At 35.0% G+C, this 20,374-nt stretch overlaps 1 protein-coding gene across 1 annotated transcript in view; it reads right to left on the bottom strand.

Annotated features, from left to right (window-relative positions):
• Positions 1 to 20,374, bottom strand: part of ADGRL3 (adhesion G protein-coupled receptor L3) — a 482,854-nt gene that overhangs the window by 232,825 nt on the left and 229,655 nt on the right. Inside the window, exon 6 of the mRNA XM_040624907.1 lies at positions 48 to 128. Within this exon, the coding sequence (XP_040480841.1) occupies positions 48 to 128 (81 nt within the window). The remainder of the gene's footprint in view (positions 1 to 47; positions 129 to 20,374) is intronic.

Raw genomic sequence — 20,374 nt, forward strand, 5'->3', positions numbered from 1 at the left:
ATAATAATAATAATAATAATAATAATAATAATAAAGCAACAACTCACCTCTAACAGGCGGTCTTTCTAGCTCAGAGTCAAGGTGAATTGGCGGAGAGATGTATGATACCTGTCCATGATGTGCCTGCCCTGTGGACCCAAAAAAAAAATGTTTAGCAGACATTGCAGTTATGTCTTTTTTATACTTTTTTATTTGTTTTTATGATGTCATATTATCTTTTTTCACACTGAATTTTTTTTTTTTTAAGATTTTATTTATTTGTTTGACAGAGAGAGAGACAGCCAGCAAGAGAGGGAACACAGGCAGGGGGAGTGGGAGAGGAAGAAGCAGGCTCCCAGCGGAGGAGCCTGATGTGGGGCTCAATCCCAGAGCACCAGGATCACGCCCTGAGCCGAAGGCAGACGCTTAACGACTGCGCCACCCAGGCGCCCCACACTTATTCTCAATTTATGCACTTATTTCATTGTCCCAAACCAGTAACATACAGTCTGCAGACTGGCATCAATGTCAAATAACTTTATAACTCTGGTTAATTTTTTTTATGATTTATGATTTGCTTCTATTGTTTGACTAGAAAACTACTCCTTCCTGCTTAGTGTATTTTATGGAAAAACAATAACTAGCCAGGATATAAAAAGTAGGTAGATGAATTCATTTTCTATTCATTGCAAACCATTCTGCCAGCTCGCACACTATGAGTAACATACTTTCTGTTTTATGAGGTAAGGTGTTGATTTGAAGGCCAAGATGCTGATTGGAAAAACTGCTGGCTTAAAAACAAAACAAAACAAATTCTAATGTTCAAAGTAGCTGTACTTTGTACTCTGATGATTCAGTAAGCAATTAGAATTTTCAGGCAAGAAAGCATAATCACGGAGTCAGTTCAATTTCTAAAGCTACTTTTAAAAACTATTTCCAAAAAAAAGGTTTGGGTAGAGGCGGAGGACCCACCAATTTCTTTCTACAATGGGAATATGCAGTTATATTTTACACATTTACTATAGCAATTTACAGGGTTGTTAATCTCTTTTCCTAAACAAGGAAAGTTAATGATACATAGATTATGATAACAGTTAGAGTAACCTTCCCGTTTCAAGTAATATTCGACTTGTAATAAACTCTGCTGATTCCTCTTATGAGGCACATTTCAAATAATTAATATGGCTCCCTGTTGATAGTAGCTGCTGTTGCTCCCAGCATTTTTCTAGCTAACAGCAGACACAGTGGAGACGTTGTAATATACAGAGCCCCTCATAATGGTAACTAAGAATATTGTGCATTCACTGGCCGTGTTTCAATGGAATACTAAAAGCACTATTATAAAAGAAGTAAGACAGTGATTTTGCACTTGTAGAAGTCCATGTGTAATGCAGCTTATTAAAAACTTTAGATTATCTTAATTATGAAAACGCCTAATGTTTACCTACGTAGCATACCTGATTACAAAATTGCTCTCTATTTTTAAGGTCTTGTGTCATTACAAATGAATGGATTTGAAACGTTATCGATCATGTAAATGAAAATAAGAATCTTTCACTTTATGTTGGTTCAGAATAATCTCAGCATATAAAATAATATTGATTTCATGTCTAATCAAGGAACATGACCTTTACCACATAGAATAATTATCATGTATACATCATCTCCCTTTATGCAACCATGTCACTATAGGGGTGTAAAGGTAGGTACGATGCCAATATATTCATATTTTTTCAATCAAAGAAACAAGCAGAGGAGACTGAAAACTCATTTAAGCACATGCGGCTAGTAAATAGCGAGGCCAGGGGCATATTGACTCCAAATCTGAAGTGTTTTCAAGTATATCAGGATATTTTTCACAAAGAAGGTCTCCGTATACTAAACCTGGAAAAAAAAGTGTATAGGTTTTAGTGATTAAAACCCTGACAAGTAACTGCTTGTGGAACCGTCACCCCTACATTTAGTTTGACATAAAAAGTCCTTTTAAATGTCACATTTGCCTCTGTTCTTGGGCTAAGCACGTAGCTTCAAGAGGGCTCAACAGGGATACTTCAGGTAGCATGAGATCACAGTGTGTATGTCCCGAAGGGGGACTGGAGATATCAAAGAGGCAGCAGAACGGGGTGAAGATATTGACGGGCAAGTCCTGAACTTGGTTTGTCAACATGTCCATTCTCTCTCCAACGGGAACTCCAGCAAACTGCAGGATGAGGTGTGGCAGGGAGAGCTACAGTGACAGGAATTGACAGACCCTCTCAGTCTTAGAGGACTGTCAGAAATGCAGTGATAGATTTCAGTTTGGTGACTGAGATTTCCCATCCACAGAATAAAAACTAGAAATCACCGTGGCTGCTGTTGACTAACTACATTAATCAAATACATAATAAAAAATTCTGCTTCACTTTAGATCAGTGGTACTGACACATTTGTCTCCACAAAAACATGTAAGAGGTAATAAAACCTATTCTAATCTGTGGTTAACTAAGGCAATGAATCTCAGGGAGATAATTGCTCTTTATCAGGGAGAGCATTACAGAGCATGGAGAGCTATAGTTTGAAAAAAACTCCAATAACTATCAAATATCCACCCTTCTCATTAAGAATTACTGCGAGATAATAGTATAACAAACTGTGGCTAAAACTATAAATAACTTCTATGTATAATTCTCCTAGACATGTGAATAATATTCAACCAAAAATGTGATCAGTTCAAAAAGAGCTTAGGAAGATAAAAAGCATGGCAAATGCATACTGTTTTTATTTTATTTTTTAAGTGGTATATTTTTTTTAAAGATTCATGAGAGAGAAAGAGAGGGCCGGTGTGTGGGGGGGGAGAATCTCCAGCAGACTCCTGACTGAATGTGAAGCTTGAGGCATGGCTCTGTCTCATGACCCTCAGATCATGTCCTGAGCCAAAAACAAGAAGACAAATGCTCAATGGACTGAGCCGCCAAACACATACTGTCTTCAAAGTTTGACTACAAAAGTCCCCTGACTTTTAGACAGGGGACATACTTGCTCTCTCATTTATCACTTTCTTTACCATGCTCTTCTGTCTTACGTTAGGCTTTCCCGGTCCTTAGAACAGAAGCTTTATATATCCAAGTGTGAAATCTGCTGCTCCAATTTTTTCTTTACTTGTCCAAATTAAAAAGATACAGATTTGTTTATTTATTTTTCCTGAATTTTACTTTCCTTTTTTCCCCTGTATTTTAAAGCCAAAAAATCATATTGCAATTTTGATTAGATTTGCATTAATTCTTTAAATTAATTTGTAGGATAACATTTAAAATAGTTTGTCTTCATTTTCTTTTAAATGGATCGCCACTTGTGAACTGTTGTTAAGTTGGAATAAATTAATTTTTAAAATTGTTTATATTTTGGTTATAAGAATATTTCACTGGTTAAGGATTTTATTTCCCCCATTTAAATAAAATTTTAAATTTTTCTTGATAACTTTCATGGAACTCTTTTGATGGCTATTGTTGGAATTATTGGTTACTGACTTTGGCCCTCTTAGCTCCTTAGAGCTAGATATACCCACTGATACTAAAGTTTAGTCATTTTCTGTGATCTTTGTTTCTTATATGAAATATATTCCCAAGTTAAGTTTCATCCACATACTCTTTTATTAATTTTGTGCTGTAGAATTTAAATTTTAAAAACTGATTTTATAGAACATAAAATTTAGAAGACAGAGTTTCCTGGTGATGCTATTCACCTGTCAGTTTACCTTAAGTTCCTACAAAGTATTTACCAAAGGAATAAACAATACTGAATGATAGGTTGCATAAAAGAATTAAAAGGGAGAGAGAGAAAAAGAAAAGCTCATGGTTTATTGTTAAGGAGTCAAGAAAAACAATGGCAGTAGAGAAATAGTTGGGTAGCTTACGAGATTTCATTCATTTCTAGTCTAGGTAAAATGATAAATTTGTGTGAAGATGTCATATATATGTGTATATAGACATACATAATTGATGTTATATATATGTGTATATACACATATATAAGTATATACATATGTGTGTATATATGTATATTTATGTGATAAATCTATATTGATATATAATTTACATAACAAACAATTCACCCATTTAAAGTATACAGTGGATTTTAGCATATTTACAAAGTTGTGCGACCACCATCATAATCAATTTGAGACCGTTTTCACTGCTACAAAAAGAAATCCCAAGCCCGTTATCAGTCACTCCTCATTTCCTCCCAACTCATCCCTGTCTTAGGCAACCACTCATTGACTCTCCGTCTGTATATGTCTGCCTATTCTGAACATTTCATATAAATGAATTACACAAGTATGTGGTCTTTTGTGATCTGCTTTGTTCATTCAATATAGTTCTCAAGGTTCACCCATGTGGTAGCATAAATCAGCACTTCATTCTTTTTTGTCATCAAATAATATTCCATTGTATAGACATACTACATTTTATTTAATCATTCATCAGTTCATGGACATTTGGAATCATTTTCACTTTTCCATTATTATGAATAATGCTGTTATGAACCTCTGTGCACAAATTTTTGTGTGGACGTGTTTGCATTTTTCTTGAATATATATACCTAGGAGTGGAACCGCTGGGTCATATAGTAAATCTGTGTAAATTTTTGAAGTCTGCCTTCCAACGAGGCTCTACCCTTTTACTTCTCATTAGTAGTGCATGAAGGTTCCAATATCATGGAAATGTTTTTCAGTTTTTTTTCTTTTACTTATTTTTTTTATAGGTGGTAGTGTAATTAAGTCAGAGCTGATTGTACTTACTATTAAGATAACTGTAAAACCTGGGAAGGGACCAATCTCCCCAAATGGATATAGAAAGATAAAACAGGATTTGAATCAGAAGTTGTACAGTTCATCTACATTGTGAAAGTAAGAAAAAAAAAAATGACCCAGCCAAAAAAAAAAAAAAAAAAAAAAAAAAAGCCCCCCCAAAAAAAAAAAAAAAAAAAGCCCCCCCAAAAAAAAAAAAAAAAAAAGCCCCCCCAAAAAAAAAAAAAAAAAAAAAAAAAAAAAAAAAAAAAAGCAGCTCACATTGTAAAATGAAAATGTGTGGACTATCCAGTGTCGGGTATGCCAAAGATGTAGAAATTTTAAGAGTGGTGGTCAACAGAACTCAGCACCACAGCAAAAACCCAAAGACCTTTACGCATTCTGGAAAAGCCATTAATTTTTTTATCTTCCATCTCTTTTTTGACTTTCATCTAATTTCTATTTTATCGAAGAATCCGGCACAATATCTATTAAAGGTCAAATATAGGAAAGACTTGACTAGCATTAGGTACAAGAAAAATTTTTTTTCTTTCTACTGTCAATACTTGCACAACAGAGCAGAGAAATAGATTTTTAGAAACACAGAACTTGGAGGGAGAAAGGCATTTGAGAGCATTTAGTCCCAAATCCACATCTTGAGAAATTGGTGACTTTCCAAAGTCAAATCAAGGTGGTTGTTGTCAAGCTTGAGACAGAGGACAGTAAGAAAGGGGATGCTTTTACAGCTAGCCTGCAAAAAAATAAACACACCCTCATTTTCTCTTAACTCTGAAGCCTTCTTCCATAGGCCATAATTTTCAAGGTGTGTGGGACATCATCTTTCAGGTGTGTTGAGAGGTTAAAAAGCTTGAGAACTATTTATTTATGAAATACATACCTTTTTCCCCCATAAGGCTATGCCTAAGAAATAAAGGAAGTTTGTCGTAATAGATAAGATCATGTCCTGAAAACAGAACAATCTGTATTGATATCTGGACTCTGCCACTCTTTAACCATATAACCACTAGTCATATAACTAGTCAGCCAGCAACCATCCAGTTGTTTAACTTCTATGTGCTTCAGTTTCCTCATTTGTATAATGGGAATTATAATAACACTTACCTCATAGGGGTGTATTGAAGGTTAAATGAACATACGCATGTGTAGTAATTAGAACAGTACGTGGTACACAGTAAAGTACTTAGAATTTTTAGCTATCATCATCATCATCATCATCATCATCATCATCATCATCATTATTATCATTATTGTTGCAAATTCATTATTTAATTCATTAATTCATCAACCAATAGTAGTTGAGTACCTAACACGTGATAAGTACCTTTCTAGCTACTTGGCATATATCACACAACAAAATAAATGATAATGCACAATCTTATGTAAGTGGAGACAGACTGTAAGCAATTAACAAAATCAATAGGTCAATAATATTGCATGTACAAGATGAGAAGGGCAATGGAAACAAATTAGAACAGGCTAAAGGGAATCTGGAGTGTAAGAGGCAGGTTGCAATTTTAAACAAGATGATCAGGGAAGGCCTATTATCATTTCCATGAACATTTGAAGAGTTCAAGAGAAGACAAGAGATAATATCTGAGTTTGATAGGAAACTGTTTAAAAAGATAAAAGTATAGATAAGGGCCCAAATCTAATTTTCATAATTAAGAATGAAAGAACACAATGTATCAGATGCTTTTTCCTCATGCATTTGTTTCAAATTTTACACATATTCATAGACATATTAATGCCATCACCAATGACCAATGAATAAAATAAGACATAAATAAGATATGGAGATAATTGGGAGATGAACACAACTTTCTTCCTTAAGCAAAAACATGTTTATTACCATAAAGTCCCCATTGGTTTCTCCAGTTATACCATCTTTCAGCTCAAATTTGTCTCATTTTCTATACAGTGCTGTAAACAAGTTTAATAGCTTATGGCCCTCTGGGCAGATTTCATGCCTTTCTTTTGTTTGTTTGCTTTAAACTTTCAACTGCTGATCTTGATTATTTCCTCTGGACGTATGACATTTCTCCTCCTTAAAAACAATAAAATAGATCTAATATTTTTGCTCCTGGGGTTTTAAATAATTTTATCATTTTCCTTTTACAACCTTTAGGATGGTAGCAAGTTACATCTCTGAACCTCGTTGTCCTACGACAACAATGATTTCATGTGGAATGTGGGAAACTATACTAAACTACATTTAAGAATAGCATAAGGAATTTTTCTAAGTTTTTCAAATACTCTGAAAGTAGCTAGGCCACCTTTCTCAAAGGAAAAAAAAGTTTAATTTCTTGTTGAAAATAATCTCAGCTACTGATAAAAAATATCAGAGGTCAGTATGTTGTTTGTGCTGATGGAAAACTGGGTGTGCCTAGCATTATAACAGCTTTCTTTTTTGTCTTTAAATCCCAGTCTGACTATAACCATCTGGCATTTATAAAGTCAACTTTCAGGTAAAGATGTAAACACCCGTCAAAAGTAATCATCAAAGAAAAGAGCTGTGAAGTTGCCAATTTGATACTTATCTTTTCACTCTGGCTTCCTTTTCCCCCTTCATCTTATTACTCATACTTATTTTCAGGGAATTTAGTAAAATATGAGGTAGCAGAGAAACAACTGCATGCTTGACTTATTGAAGATATAAAGTCATTGATGGAGGCACAAAGGTCACTGATGGCCTTCTCCCCAGTGGATATTATTTGCACACAAAAAACAGATGGAGTAATTTGAAGCAAAAGTAACTTTCTTGTTTGTGTGTATATGTGTGCATTTCATTCAGCAAATAATTTTTCAGTACTCACTCCCTTTAGTGGCCAATCTTAATGATACCACATAAACAAGATAAGATGCTCCCTTCACAAAGAGATCTCAGTTTAGATGCAGGCTTAAACAACCATGGTGACGTTTGATACGTACTTTGACAGAGATGAGAGAGAAGAGCATGACAATAGCATCTAACTGAGGTAACGGAACTGAGGGAAGAACAGTACCTGGAGAATACAAGTGGTAGTCTAGTAAAAGCCAACGGCAGGCGTAGGGAAGCAGAAGGAACATTACAAGTGGAAGCTTACAGATCATATGACTTAGAGGCATAGGAGACAGGGAACCAGAGGTGGAAGGCAGGCAAAAAAAAAAAAAAAAAAAAAAAGATGATTAAAAAAAATAAAAACGTTCAGAAATGTACCCCCCAAAAGGGCACCTGGAAGGTCCAGTTGGTTAAGCGTGGACTCTTGGGTTTGGCTCAGTTCACTATCTCAGGCTCACGAGAGCGAGCCCATGTCAGGCTCTGAGTTCAGTGTGAAGTCTGCTTGAGATTCTCTCTCCCTCTGCCCTTGCTCCTCCCACTCATTCTCTCTCTCTCAAGTAAATCTAAAAAAATTTAAAAAAAATGTACCTCCCCAAAAGAATAAATAATACATGTCTATTACCCAACTTTGACAATGGTCAATTCAGGGTGTATACTGTCTCATCTCTCTCCTTCAGTGTCCTCTTCCTCATCCCAGAATGTTTTGAAGCAAATCCTGGACACAATATAATTTCACTTGTACATTATTAGAGTGTGTATTAATAAATTATAAGTGCTTTTAAAAAACAGCTGTAATATCATCATAATACTAAATATCAAGAAGCTATATTATGAAAAATCAATTTAATGTCAAATTCAGAAAAGCAATTGTCTGAAGAAATCAACAAGTCTGAAAGAAATGAATTCTGTTAGTCTAAAAAACATCCTATTGGTCCTAGTGTTGAAATTGTGTTGGACTGAGGAATGCTTTATACTTATGATGAATTTCAGGTGCTCACAGATATAAAGGGGAATGTATTTTATAAAACCATACAAATACATTTCTCTCTTTCACAAGCATAAAAAATGATTTGGTAGTTAAATGACAAACACTGAATTCTAGAAGCACCACTTCAAAAATTATTCCATGAAGTCTCAAAAACCTATTGTAGCAAGCATTACAACAATAAACCAAAAAAGAAAAAGAAAAAGAAATCAGGGCATTTATCTTCTCTGAATTTCTAGTTTTTTAAAATCCTCCAAAAATAAACAGGAATGAATATACTAAAAAAATGAAGATCATGTTAATAAAAATAGTTATTTTCTAAGAGCCTAATACTAAGAAGCACTATGTGAGGTAAATATTGTTTTTTATTTTTAAAATGTGAAATCAAAAGCTCAGTAAGGTTAAATGCACTTTCAAAGGTTATACAATAGTGTGTGTGGGAATCAGGTTTCTAATCCAGAGACCATGTTCTTACTCTATAGCTCACTGCTTTCACGTCCTATAAATATACCAACGGGGGTGGAGAGAGAAGGCAAATATACTATAATTTCTGAAACATTAGAAATTTTTAGTTCCCTATTTTCAGACTACCTAAAATTAAGTGTTTATATTACTAAAGGACTAAATCACAGAATAATCAGGATTATGAAATTACTTTTCTCAGACGATGAGCAAAACATTACATTCTCCTTAACAGGAGGGTAAGTATATTAGCCCTCTCCTGGCTTTTTTTCTTTTCTTTTCTTTCTTTTTTTTAATGGATGCCTTAAAAAAGGGTTAGGGTTCAGTAATACAGATCTCTTTGAATCACTGTGATTTCCAAACCTGGAAAAAAGATTTGAAGCAGATTTCAACCCTCTAAAATATACGCACACATCTTTCTTATTTTTTTATCACCATTGTACTGAGCTCATATTTGTATATAGTAGAGTAAGAAGAAAATCTTTTACTATCCAAGCACTTAATATTTAGGCCTATAAAATTGAGGGTTTGAGTTTTCAGCGTGGGGAGCTGTGACAAGCTATATTAGAAAAGTCAGATTTTGAGTAACACAGGCAAACCTAATCAGCAGAACTGTGACGTTAGCATGAACTCAGGGATCAGTAATTCCAGTTGGTTAATTAATGAAGGACATACAAAAGGCTGTTTGTTCCTAAGCCCGTTTCACTGCCAGAACAATTCTGATTTAATTCTGAGTATCTGAATTAGAGTCACCTCCGATACATTGCTTACAGCTTGTGTTGGGTAGAATAATGGTCCCCCAAAGATGACCACTTCCTAATCCTCAGAATCTGTGACTGTTATCTTACATGGCATAAGGGATTTTGCAGATATGATTAAGGTTGAGATGGGAGATTATCCTAGCTAACTGTGTGAGTTCTTGAAAGTGGAAAAGGGAGGCAGAGGATTAAGAGTGATACAATGGAAGAAAGACAAGCCAAGCCATGATGGCTTAGAAGAAAGAGGATGTGGACCAGAACAAAGGAATGACGGTTGCTTCCAGAAGCTTAAGCAGACAAGGGTCCTTCCCAGAGTCTACACAAAGAACTGATTTTCGCCTGGTGAGACCCGTGTTGAAATTTGTTCTAGAAAAATGTAAGATGATAAATTTGCATTGTTTAAGATTCAAAGTTTGTGGTAGTTTGTTCCAATGTACAACTTAAGAACTGGCATTTATTTTAATTCTCAAAAATCCTATTAGTCAATGTACTAATTATTTGGATAGATATTATACATGCATGATACATATTCAACTGGGACAAAATGATAGCATCTAACCCACCTAATGACTTCCCACAGGCAAAATATCTTTCCAATACTTTGTATATCTTCCTGGAGTTATTCTCTACATTTATAACACACACACACACACACACTCTCTCTCTCTCTCTCTCTCTCTCTCTCTCTCACATGATCATATATATACCTATTTATTTGAAATGTTGCCCAATCAAGCACACTGATATTCTGCCTTTTTGTCAAGCCTGCTCTAAAAGGTATTTTAGAGATTCCATTGTTTAACCACAATTTTCTAATGCATATAGATCCCTACACTGCATTATTAAGAATGCACCAATGGCACAGAGTACACGACATTCTTTTAATCAGAAATAGAACATTTCATAAAGCAATGTAGTAACTTGATAATTGCAATTAAATGATAAGCATAAGACAAAACTATATATAATGAGATGGTTAATCAGACAAAACAAAACATCAAAGTGATGGAATGGCTTCTTTAGATATTATCTAGCCCAACTGCTGTAATTTACAGAGGTGGAAATAGGCCCTGATAAGATACAGGACACACCTAAGGTCACCCTCTGTTTAAGGGCAGAGGCAGACATAGGATAATAGTCAGACGACTCAGTTTTGGGCTCTGTCCTCTACACTACACTGTCTCTTTATCCTTTTTTTTTTTTTTTTTTTTTTTTTACAGCAGTTTAAAATTCACAGCAAAATGAAGAGGAAGGTATAGTGATTTGACATATGTCCCCAGCCTCCCTGTACGTATAGCCATCATCAGCAACCCCCTTAAGATTGATACATTTGTTAACACCGATGAACCTACATTGACAGGTCATCATCATCAAAGTCCATAGCTTACATTAGAGCTCATTTTTAGTGTTGTACATCCTATGGGTTTGAACAAATGAGTAATGACATATGTCCATCATTATGGTATCATTCACAGCATTTTCAAAAATGCTCTGTCTTGCACCCATTCATCCCTCTTCTTCCTCCTTTATCTTTTTATTTTTACAATAGTAAACAGAGAAAGTGTAGAACCTTGCTGTGCTAACAAAATAGGGCCAGGAATGCTGCAAAATGGGAAAATAAAGTTTTGTATAAAATAAGTCAATCTGCTATTTTGAAATTATCTAAGTCATAGATTTGCTGTGAGAACCTTATAAATATCTGTGTGACTCAAAATAGATATTCAGTAAATACTTATTATTATTATTTGTCTATAAGGAAGACACAAATAACCTTGATAATTGAAAGATAAAATTTCATTGGGTGACTCAGGAGAGGCTGGCAGAGAAATAAGCACAAGACGAATGCTGGCACTCAGTAAGACTAAAGTTATTTGTTATGTTTACTCTCATAATTCTCTTGTAATATTATGATTCACCATATTACAAAGTGCTTTTGAAGAGAGAAAAAAAAGATGAGGTGTTTTCTTTGGTATTTTACTTAGGGTAAAAATTACATTAAAGGTATGCCCTCTAATGTAGGCCTACGAATTTCTTGAACCTATATTTTTATTTATATTCAATTCACTTATCAAAATAATATCGAAAGAAGATACCAATTATTTCATCTTTTTCAATATGCAGCCTACGTATCAAATTCTGGGAAAACAGAAAGAGTGAAATAGGTTTTAGGCTCATTTTCTCTGTAATGAAAATTTATATGATGGTTAAAAATGTGTGTTCTCCAGAAATTATGTACTACATGGAAAAATGTAAATGGCAAGTATGTGTATATAACTGTAATTATATTTATATTCACATATATATACACAAATGCCTTGGCTACTATCAAATTATTCTAGGATTTCTTAAACTTATTTTAACATTTGCTACAATTTTATAAGTAATAAAACTGAAACATCCTTTCACTTTTCTGATCCACCTTAATTGGAAAAGTAATCTAAATGTACGCATTTAGTGAAGACTTTATAGAGGACGATTCAGATACAAAACTCTATGACGGGGCTGCCTGGGTGGCTCAAACCAGCTCTTGATTTTGGCTCCGGTCATGATCTCAGGGTCATGAGATTGAGCCCTGAGTTGGGATCTGTACTGAGCAGAGACTGACTGAATTCTCTCTCCCCCTTTCCCTCTGCTCCTCCCCCTGCTCATACTCTCTCTTTCTCTCTAAAAATAAATAAAATCTTAAACAAAAAACAAAACAAAACAACAGCAACAACAAAACAAACCTCTGTGAGGATTGGAGGCATATGAAGTCCAGTTTCTATGTCTTCCCTATCACCCTAGGATCCACTCAAGTTTCTTGGACACTGTAAGAACCTAGTGCATTTCTGGTGAAATTTCACATTAGTGACATGAAAGAAATTAAGATGACTAGTAAAGTTGCTAAACTTCAAATCACAGACAAGGCAAACAGTAAAAATCTGGGAAATTTTCCTTCAAAACTGGAGACAAATTCACGCTGCAACCAATTTTGTTTAATTGAGAAATGTTACAAATCTGGTAACTATATTAACTCTCTCAGCTGGTTCATTTCTAACAGAAAACATTCATGGGGTTTTCGAAAAGGTCTTTACCAAAGGAGACACATATCAATTCCTCAAATATAGACTTCGGTTCAGTGTATTTATGTAAAGTAGATCTTTTAGGAAATACTCTTTTATCGAGCATTTAAAGAAGAGTTAATATCTATTCTACCAAACATCTACTAATGTACTTTTATTCATTTTATTTCCCCAATAAAATAATTATTATGTAGACGGTAATGATATCATTATGATAAACTGTGAAAAACCTGGATAAACTGACACCATATTTTAATTATTTATCTGTATTTAAGAGAACTGAAAATAGTTGATGTTATTAAAGGAAAGACTGAATTTCTATGTTCAGGAGAAAGGGTTATGGTGCCTGAAAAGTGATATTAAAATTACTTCAAAGGAAAACTAGCAGGTGAAAATTTGCTTCTAGAACCACAGAAGCAAGCAGCAAGGGGAAAAATATAGACCAGGGTATTTACAACAAAGAGGTTTGTTCCCTAGAGTACAGAGCCAGGAAGCTGGCCTGCTGTGTTTATGTTTTTAAAGTTCCACTTCAAAGACTATCCCAGCATGCTAAGAAAAACATAAAATGTTAAATTTTCCTGTCCTCCCTGCTGATAGATCAGAAAACATCAAGTAACACTAACTCAAAAAGAGGAATGGTAAAGCATGTTAAAGGTCCCTGGAACAAGGTTCATAGATGGAGAGCAACAAAATGGTAACACCTCCTCTAGAGCCCCCACTTCCAAGGAAGGGTCTGAGATATGGAAAGTAGTAGCAGCCTGGATTCGACTGAACAAATGTTATAAATGGAGAGGTATGATGATACAAGATCTCAGAGTAAAAGCTACTCATCATATGTTATTCTCAAATGATGCCCATTAGGCATTTTTTCTCTCAGCTTCTAAGTCAGTTCAGAGAAGCAAATTTACAAGAGGATTAGAATGAGACCTGTGGATACCAGTCATAGTAAATTAAATGTGCCTCAACTTACTTCGGAAAGGGCAGAAAAGTTCAAATATATTCATTATAAGTTCAGTGTTCAAATTTCTTTATATGTATAATGATATAATGAGGCAAGATGATGAAGGATCAGAGGAGGTTTTTACAAGAATATATGTAAGGTTTTTGAAATTGACTGTTCTTCTAAAGAAAAGAGACAGGGGGACACTTATTTTCCCCACAATTAGGTCAGAATCTCTCCTCCTTTTTATCAATCCATGAGATCTGGGAGAAATCTCTCAAGAAGACAGTCCAGCAGGACCTCCTAGCATAGTCAGTTAGTTGATGGAGATATATATGCCCCCAAATACCTGAATTCGGAAAATTCCACACAAAAGTATTGTATGCATATGGTCACAAACATGGGGTAAGAATGATCCAAGCATAATAGGACCAGATTGGCACACAGAGAAATAAAAGGATCTGGATATTCTCTTAGGATGACGACAGTAAAATTTACCACCTAATTCTTTTCAATAAACTCTAAAATATATCATTGTATAGAGCGAAACTGCCTTGTAGTGAAATTTTGACAACTCCCCTCTGTGTGCTAAAATGCTGTCAGCTGAAAAATCTGAACTCTTTGTGAAAATTGTTCATTTTTGACAGATTTATCCTACTTTTATGTTTGCAGTCTTAATCACAGGAATTAGAAAAAGAATTTAGCTTTATGCTCAAAGAACTGGAAGCTCTATTAGCATAATTTACAGGTACTAAGCATTTATATTATAGTTATCTATAAAAACAAAAAATTGTCATAGATGTGAAAATATTTATAAAGCAACAGAATTTGATTTTAAGACACTGTATGTGGATATGTATATGTACACACACACACACACACACACACACACACACACAGCCTGCTTCTGTTTCATTCCTTTGCTCACTGTTATTAAGTGCTTAGATAGGTTAGTCTTTGGTGGACTTGACAAGGCTTAGCTGAGATAGGTTTCACTAACTGTCATCAAAGTTACGTTTTCCAGGACACATGAGCCTCAGTGGTGAAGCCATGTCGTGTCATGGTTAAGAATACAGGTTTTAGAGACACAAGACCTGTGTGTCCTCACTGCAGTGATATCACTTACAGACTCAGTGGCCATAGTCATATTAATCTTATAGTGTCAGTTTCTTCATCTGTAAAAAGCAAACAATGACAATCCTATTTCACAGGATTCTGATAAGGGTTTTCAAAAAAAAAAAAAGTCATATATATGAAGCAGAGTGCCTGCCACATAAGCACCTAAATGTTGAACTACCGTCGTTACCCTCGTTTAGATCATCACTACCTCACACTTGTTTCCTCTGAGACAAACAAGACAACATCAGCACAGCTAATCAAATCCCTTTGAACACAGGTTGGTGATTAGGAGGTGGTATTTGGAGATGATATTCTTAGCTGAGGATCAAAGCACTGTCTTTAATTGGAGGTTGGTTAGCCTCTAGGAGGTTCCATTTCTCTACCGTAACCTAGGGATAGTAAAAGATATTTCATAGAGCAAGGACATAGTCAACTATGGTCCACAGGCCAAATCTGGCTCATGCCAGATTTTATATGACCTGTGTTCTAAAATTGTTTCTCAATTGTTAAAAGGTTAGAAGAAGAAAAGTGAGTAGAAAGAGGAAAAGTGGAGGAGGTAGAGGAGAAGGAGGAGGAAGACCACCAGTAGCAGCAGTACTAGAGACCAGGTGTAATTTGCAAAATCTAAAATATTTACTATCTGGGCCTTTACAGAAAATGTTTGCCAATCCCTATCTTTGAATTACTGCGACTACTAAAAGAGCCAATATATGAACTATACTAAGCAGAAGACTTGGTATAATTGTAGTTATCTCTTGCTACTAACATTCTAAGCCTTCACCTGAACAGTAAAGAAAGCAGTAATCCTCCTTGTGCCACCTTGAACTGTTAATGCTAAAATATCTGATATTCTAAACTCATTAGAAGGAACCTCTCAACAGGGTCCCTTCTCTGGTTAAAGAAATATGCTAAGTAAGGCAGAGGCAGATGCACAATATTATCCTTGGCAGGAATTATTTGGCACAAATAGTTTAGACCATTTTGTTTCATGCAGCTTCATCTAATGGAAGTGAGTCCTACATCAAAGATCTCCATTCTGAGACGTATATACACATAAACACACACACATACACACAAAGTAATATGGGTGCTGCTTTGTGTGTACCTATTGTTCGTTCAATGCTATCATAAGGGAAAGTCACATACTATAGGACTCAGAAATGAGAAAATTTTCCAATATGTTTTGGTATGATTTTAGCTCTGAGAAATTTTTAAACCTAGTAATAGTTGACTGTCCCTGTTGGTATTTTATTATCAATCAGTACAGTACAACTAACAAGTGGGGGGGTTAGTTGCTTCATAAAATGCATGCTCCAGATTTTGTCCATAAGATACAAAGGTGGAAATGAAACACAGTATGGATAATGAAGACTGAGATACATTTTCTATGTATTGTTTGATCATCTTAACCTTTCCACTTGCCAAATGTTAATAGAAGACTATGCCTTCCTATATTAACATATAGGAATGATCCAGTGACTTCTCTAAAGTCACAAAGAAGTTCATAAGAGGTAGGCATAAAAATAAAATAGCTAACAAGAATGACAACACATTAATTACTTAACTAATAATGATATGGCTCCTGATATGCAAGTTGAACATGAAAGAGAATTCAATTCTACATGTTAGCCAAATTTAATCTAAAAAAGTATATGTATTTATGTTTTTTTAACAGCACGAACATTTGGTTAAACATAGAGACTTTTTTCTTGTTTTATCAATTGGTTATGTAAAGATAAAACTGTTTTAAGGTAATATGAAAATGAGAATAACAATAATGTTGAGGATATTTCTTGAATATTTAACTGATAAATATTTTATATTCTCATCTTTATCCTCACAATAAATCTGAGGGTGGGTGCTATTGTTATCAGTGTTTAGCCAATGAGGAAACTAAATTATGTTTAAATTATGTTTGTTTGCCCCACATAATCTACCTCAAATCTGTGGCAATATCAGAGAAAATAGGATCCCCCAAATTAATACTAAGGACTTTGATTTAGAAATACCCTTTTGAAGGCTACTTAATGTCCACATTCATCTAAAATTAAATAATTACTTTGAAACATTAGTCATCATGTGTCATAAAGTCTGAGTAGCCTTCTTAGATGCCAGAGTTTTAACCCAAACTCTGACTTTCTTATGTTGTAAATTAACATTGCTTAACTTCACTGTGGATGTAAAGCTATCAGAGAAATGAAAGAAGGAAAGTATCATCAAATTTCATTTGGATTGATCACGTAAAGAAAAAATGGCAAGGGCGCCTGGGTGGCTCAGTTGGTTGAGAGTCTGCCTTCGGCTCAGGTCATGGTCCTGTGGTCCCGGGATGGAGTTCTGCACGTCAGACTCCCTGCTCAGTGAGGAGTCTGCTTCTCCCTCTGCCCCTCACCTCACTTGTGCTCTCCCTCTCTCTCTCCCAAATACATAAAAATCTTAAAAAAAAAAAAAAAAGGGCAAAGACTCCTGAGAAATCTCTAATTCTTTGGAGAACCAAAGAGGCATGCTTGAGAAGCAAAGGTAAAGCCAGCTTAAGAGAAGAAAAAAACAAAAGTGAAGGCTGTAAATGATGAACTTTGAAAATTCTAAAGAAAAGGGGAAAACAGCTCTACCACAAAATCATATTGTTTAATTATAAAACCCGAAACATAAAAGGGGCAAAAACTGCTTTTTTTTTTTCTGTTTTGCTTTAGAAATCTATTCCTATTTGTTAGAATGAGACCCATTAATTTTAAACTATTCTAAGGAAAAATTTAAAATCATATGTGGCAAATAACTAACACAATAAAACTAAACCACAATGAAACTACACATAGCTAACTTAAACAACAATACTAAATACAACTACAAATACAAAAAAGGGAGAGACATTTAGACTTAGCATGAAAAACAGGTAAAAGGGAAATCAGTAAACCTTTTGTGTCATAAATAATTTTATTATTAGAATAGGTACCTCTTTCATTAATTCATCAACAGATATTTATTAAATGCATATAATGTGCTAAGCTAATGATTATCTAGCCACATCTCCCTCAGAATTACCTTCAGGGCATTTTCGAATTTCATAAGAGCTCTGACTTCAGTTTCTGATTTGATCCCTTTATCTTCAATCCAGGGAGAGACAGCCTTTCCATCTCCACCAAGAATTATTCTGGTAATGAGGCACAGACACTGATAAAAGAAGGAAGTCCCTCAAATATGTTGGGGTGGAAAAAAACTGTGAAGAAAGTAGGATGAGGATTCAGCATGATTATGGCCTTATAAGACCCTTTCTAATGGGAGAAACAGGCAGGTATCCAGATAGTACATTTACAATGTTTTAAGTGCCATAAGAGGTACAACAGCGACAAAAATAGGAAACAAACATCTCTGTTTTGGGAGAAATCATCACAGAAGAGATAAGGCTCCAGATGGCTGTGAAGTAATGTGACCATAAGATCTTCCTGACACCTACATTCAGACTTGCTGCTTTATAGCTCCCCTTTCTCTTCTCAAGTGTTCCAACTTGAGAACTGCAATCATCATTGCAATCTTTTTTTTGGGGGGGGGGGAGCATGCAGGCACACGTTGCGGGGAGCAAGGGGCAGAGGGAGAGGGAGAGAATCTTAAGCAGGCTTCATGCCCAGCACAGAGCCGGATATGGGGCTCGATCCCAGGACCCTGAGATCATAACCTGAGCTGAAATCAAGTCAGACTCTTTACTGACTAAACCACCCAGGTGTCCCATCATCACTGCAATCTTAAAAGGTCCAGAGGAGTATGCCTCCAGAGTGAGGAGAGGCAGCAAGCATTAAGAGAGCAGACTGTGGGGAGGTTCATTTGCATGAAAAAGCACAGGGACCACAGCATTCATTATGCTGGGGTGCAAACTGCTAGGAGTAAGGAATGGGATATGAGATAAGAGATGCAAGCAGGATCAGATTATGTTTGTATTTTTCAACACAGTTGCAGAATAATTGTTTGGGCATGTGAAATTAAAAAAAAGTAATCCTTTTTCAAAAAGTAGTAGTTCCTTTGGGTTTCTCTCTGAATCTGGCATACTTCCAAGAAACAATGGAAGCTCCCATGAATACTTGAAAAGTATTCCTTTGAAGAGGGTAGTTAATAAACTGGACAAGTGACTTGTCCTGTTCTTTATATATTTTATTTTCAAAATTTGCATAATATATGTACACTCTAGCCATAGTTAAACAGAGATGAGTTCAAATGATTTCCTCAAGGTCACATAAGAACTGAAGGGATGAAACTCAACAATTCTAGTCAGTAGCCACTCCTAATCATTCTTGATCTATTCTATTTTAAATCTAGGGTGAGCTCAAACTGATTTTTTTTTCATTTTTTTAGAGAATAGTTATTATTGTTTCTATTTGATATACAGAAAAACGCAATGAATAGCTCTTCAATTTCTCCTCAGTGTCCTGACATAAAACTATTCATGTAAAATGCGTTTATTGCACAGGAATTTTTTGAGCTGCTTAGGCATGAAAAGAGTCTAAGAGATAAGTTATTTATGTGGAAGTAATTGTGAAAGCAACAGCAATAAGTGACTTTCCTAGAATAATTTGCAGTTAAGATCTATGCTCAAAATGGGCATTAGTTCACAAGCAAACATGACAGAAAACTGAAGAAGCCATCACCTAACGTTTACCTCATTTGGGCTCTGCGACTTACAAATGAGCAAGTGCCTCTTACAACTCTGCTACCCTATTCTTTAAGTCAGTCAATCATTGCGAAGTATATTTGAGTTCCTCTTCACTAAGAACATCTCCACAGGCAAAGTGAACAATCACTTGTCTTTTCTTTCCAGGAACCTCAATAACAGGAAGTTTTTATTTGTTGCAAATTGGGAGAAATAGACAACCAGAAATGAATCACGGCTATTCAGATTAGCATTATCTCTTAAACTGAATTCATGGGAAAACATCACAGTCATTATTTAAGAAGAGACAGGTGTTCTCTTTCTAGAATAATTGGTTTAAAAACCAACCAATTTGGTCTTTTCAGAAAGTATTACAGGCAGAAATTTCCTTCCTGTTTTGAATACGTTAGTAAAGGACATCACAAAGGTACAAACTCCTACAATAGAAAAAAATACTAAGGACATAATGGAGCAATAATTCATCCACTTATGTCCTTAACCTTGTGAGGACAAAATTACCCCCTGACTAATGTTCAGATAACAGTGACCCCCTTTCCCCCCAAATTTATAAGTAGAGGAACTGGTGAAATGACATTTTGTATGAGTACCATCAACTAAATTAGGTCACATGTTTAAGACTCTTTTAACTGCAAAAATAAATATGATCTGGCTGGTTCTCTTAAAGCAATATAACCTTATCAACTATGACTGTATCCATAAGTAAGTTATGGCATCATGAAGATAGCACCTAGCATCCTTTTTTGTAAAACAGATTTCCTATTATTCAGTATGCAGATCATTATATATATTTGGAATTTATTCTACCTTC

Source organism: Ursus maritimus, unplaced genomic scaffold, assembly GCF_017311325.1.
Source record: "Ursus maritimus isolate PB19 unplaced genomic scaffold, ASM1731132v1 scaffold_8, whole genome shotgun sequence".
NCBI classification, from domain to species: domain Eukaryota; kingdom Metazoa; phylum Chordata; class Mammalia; order Carnivora; family Ursidae; genus Ursus; species Ursus maritimus.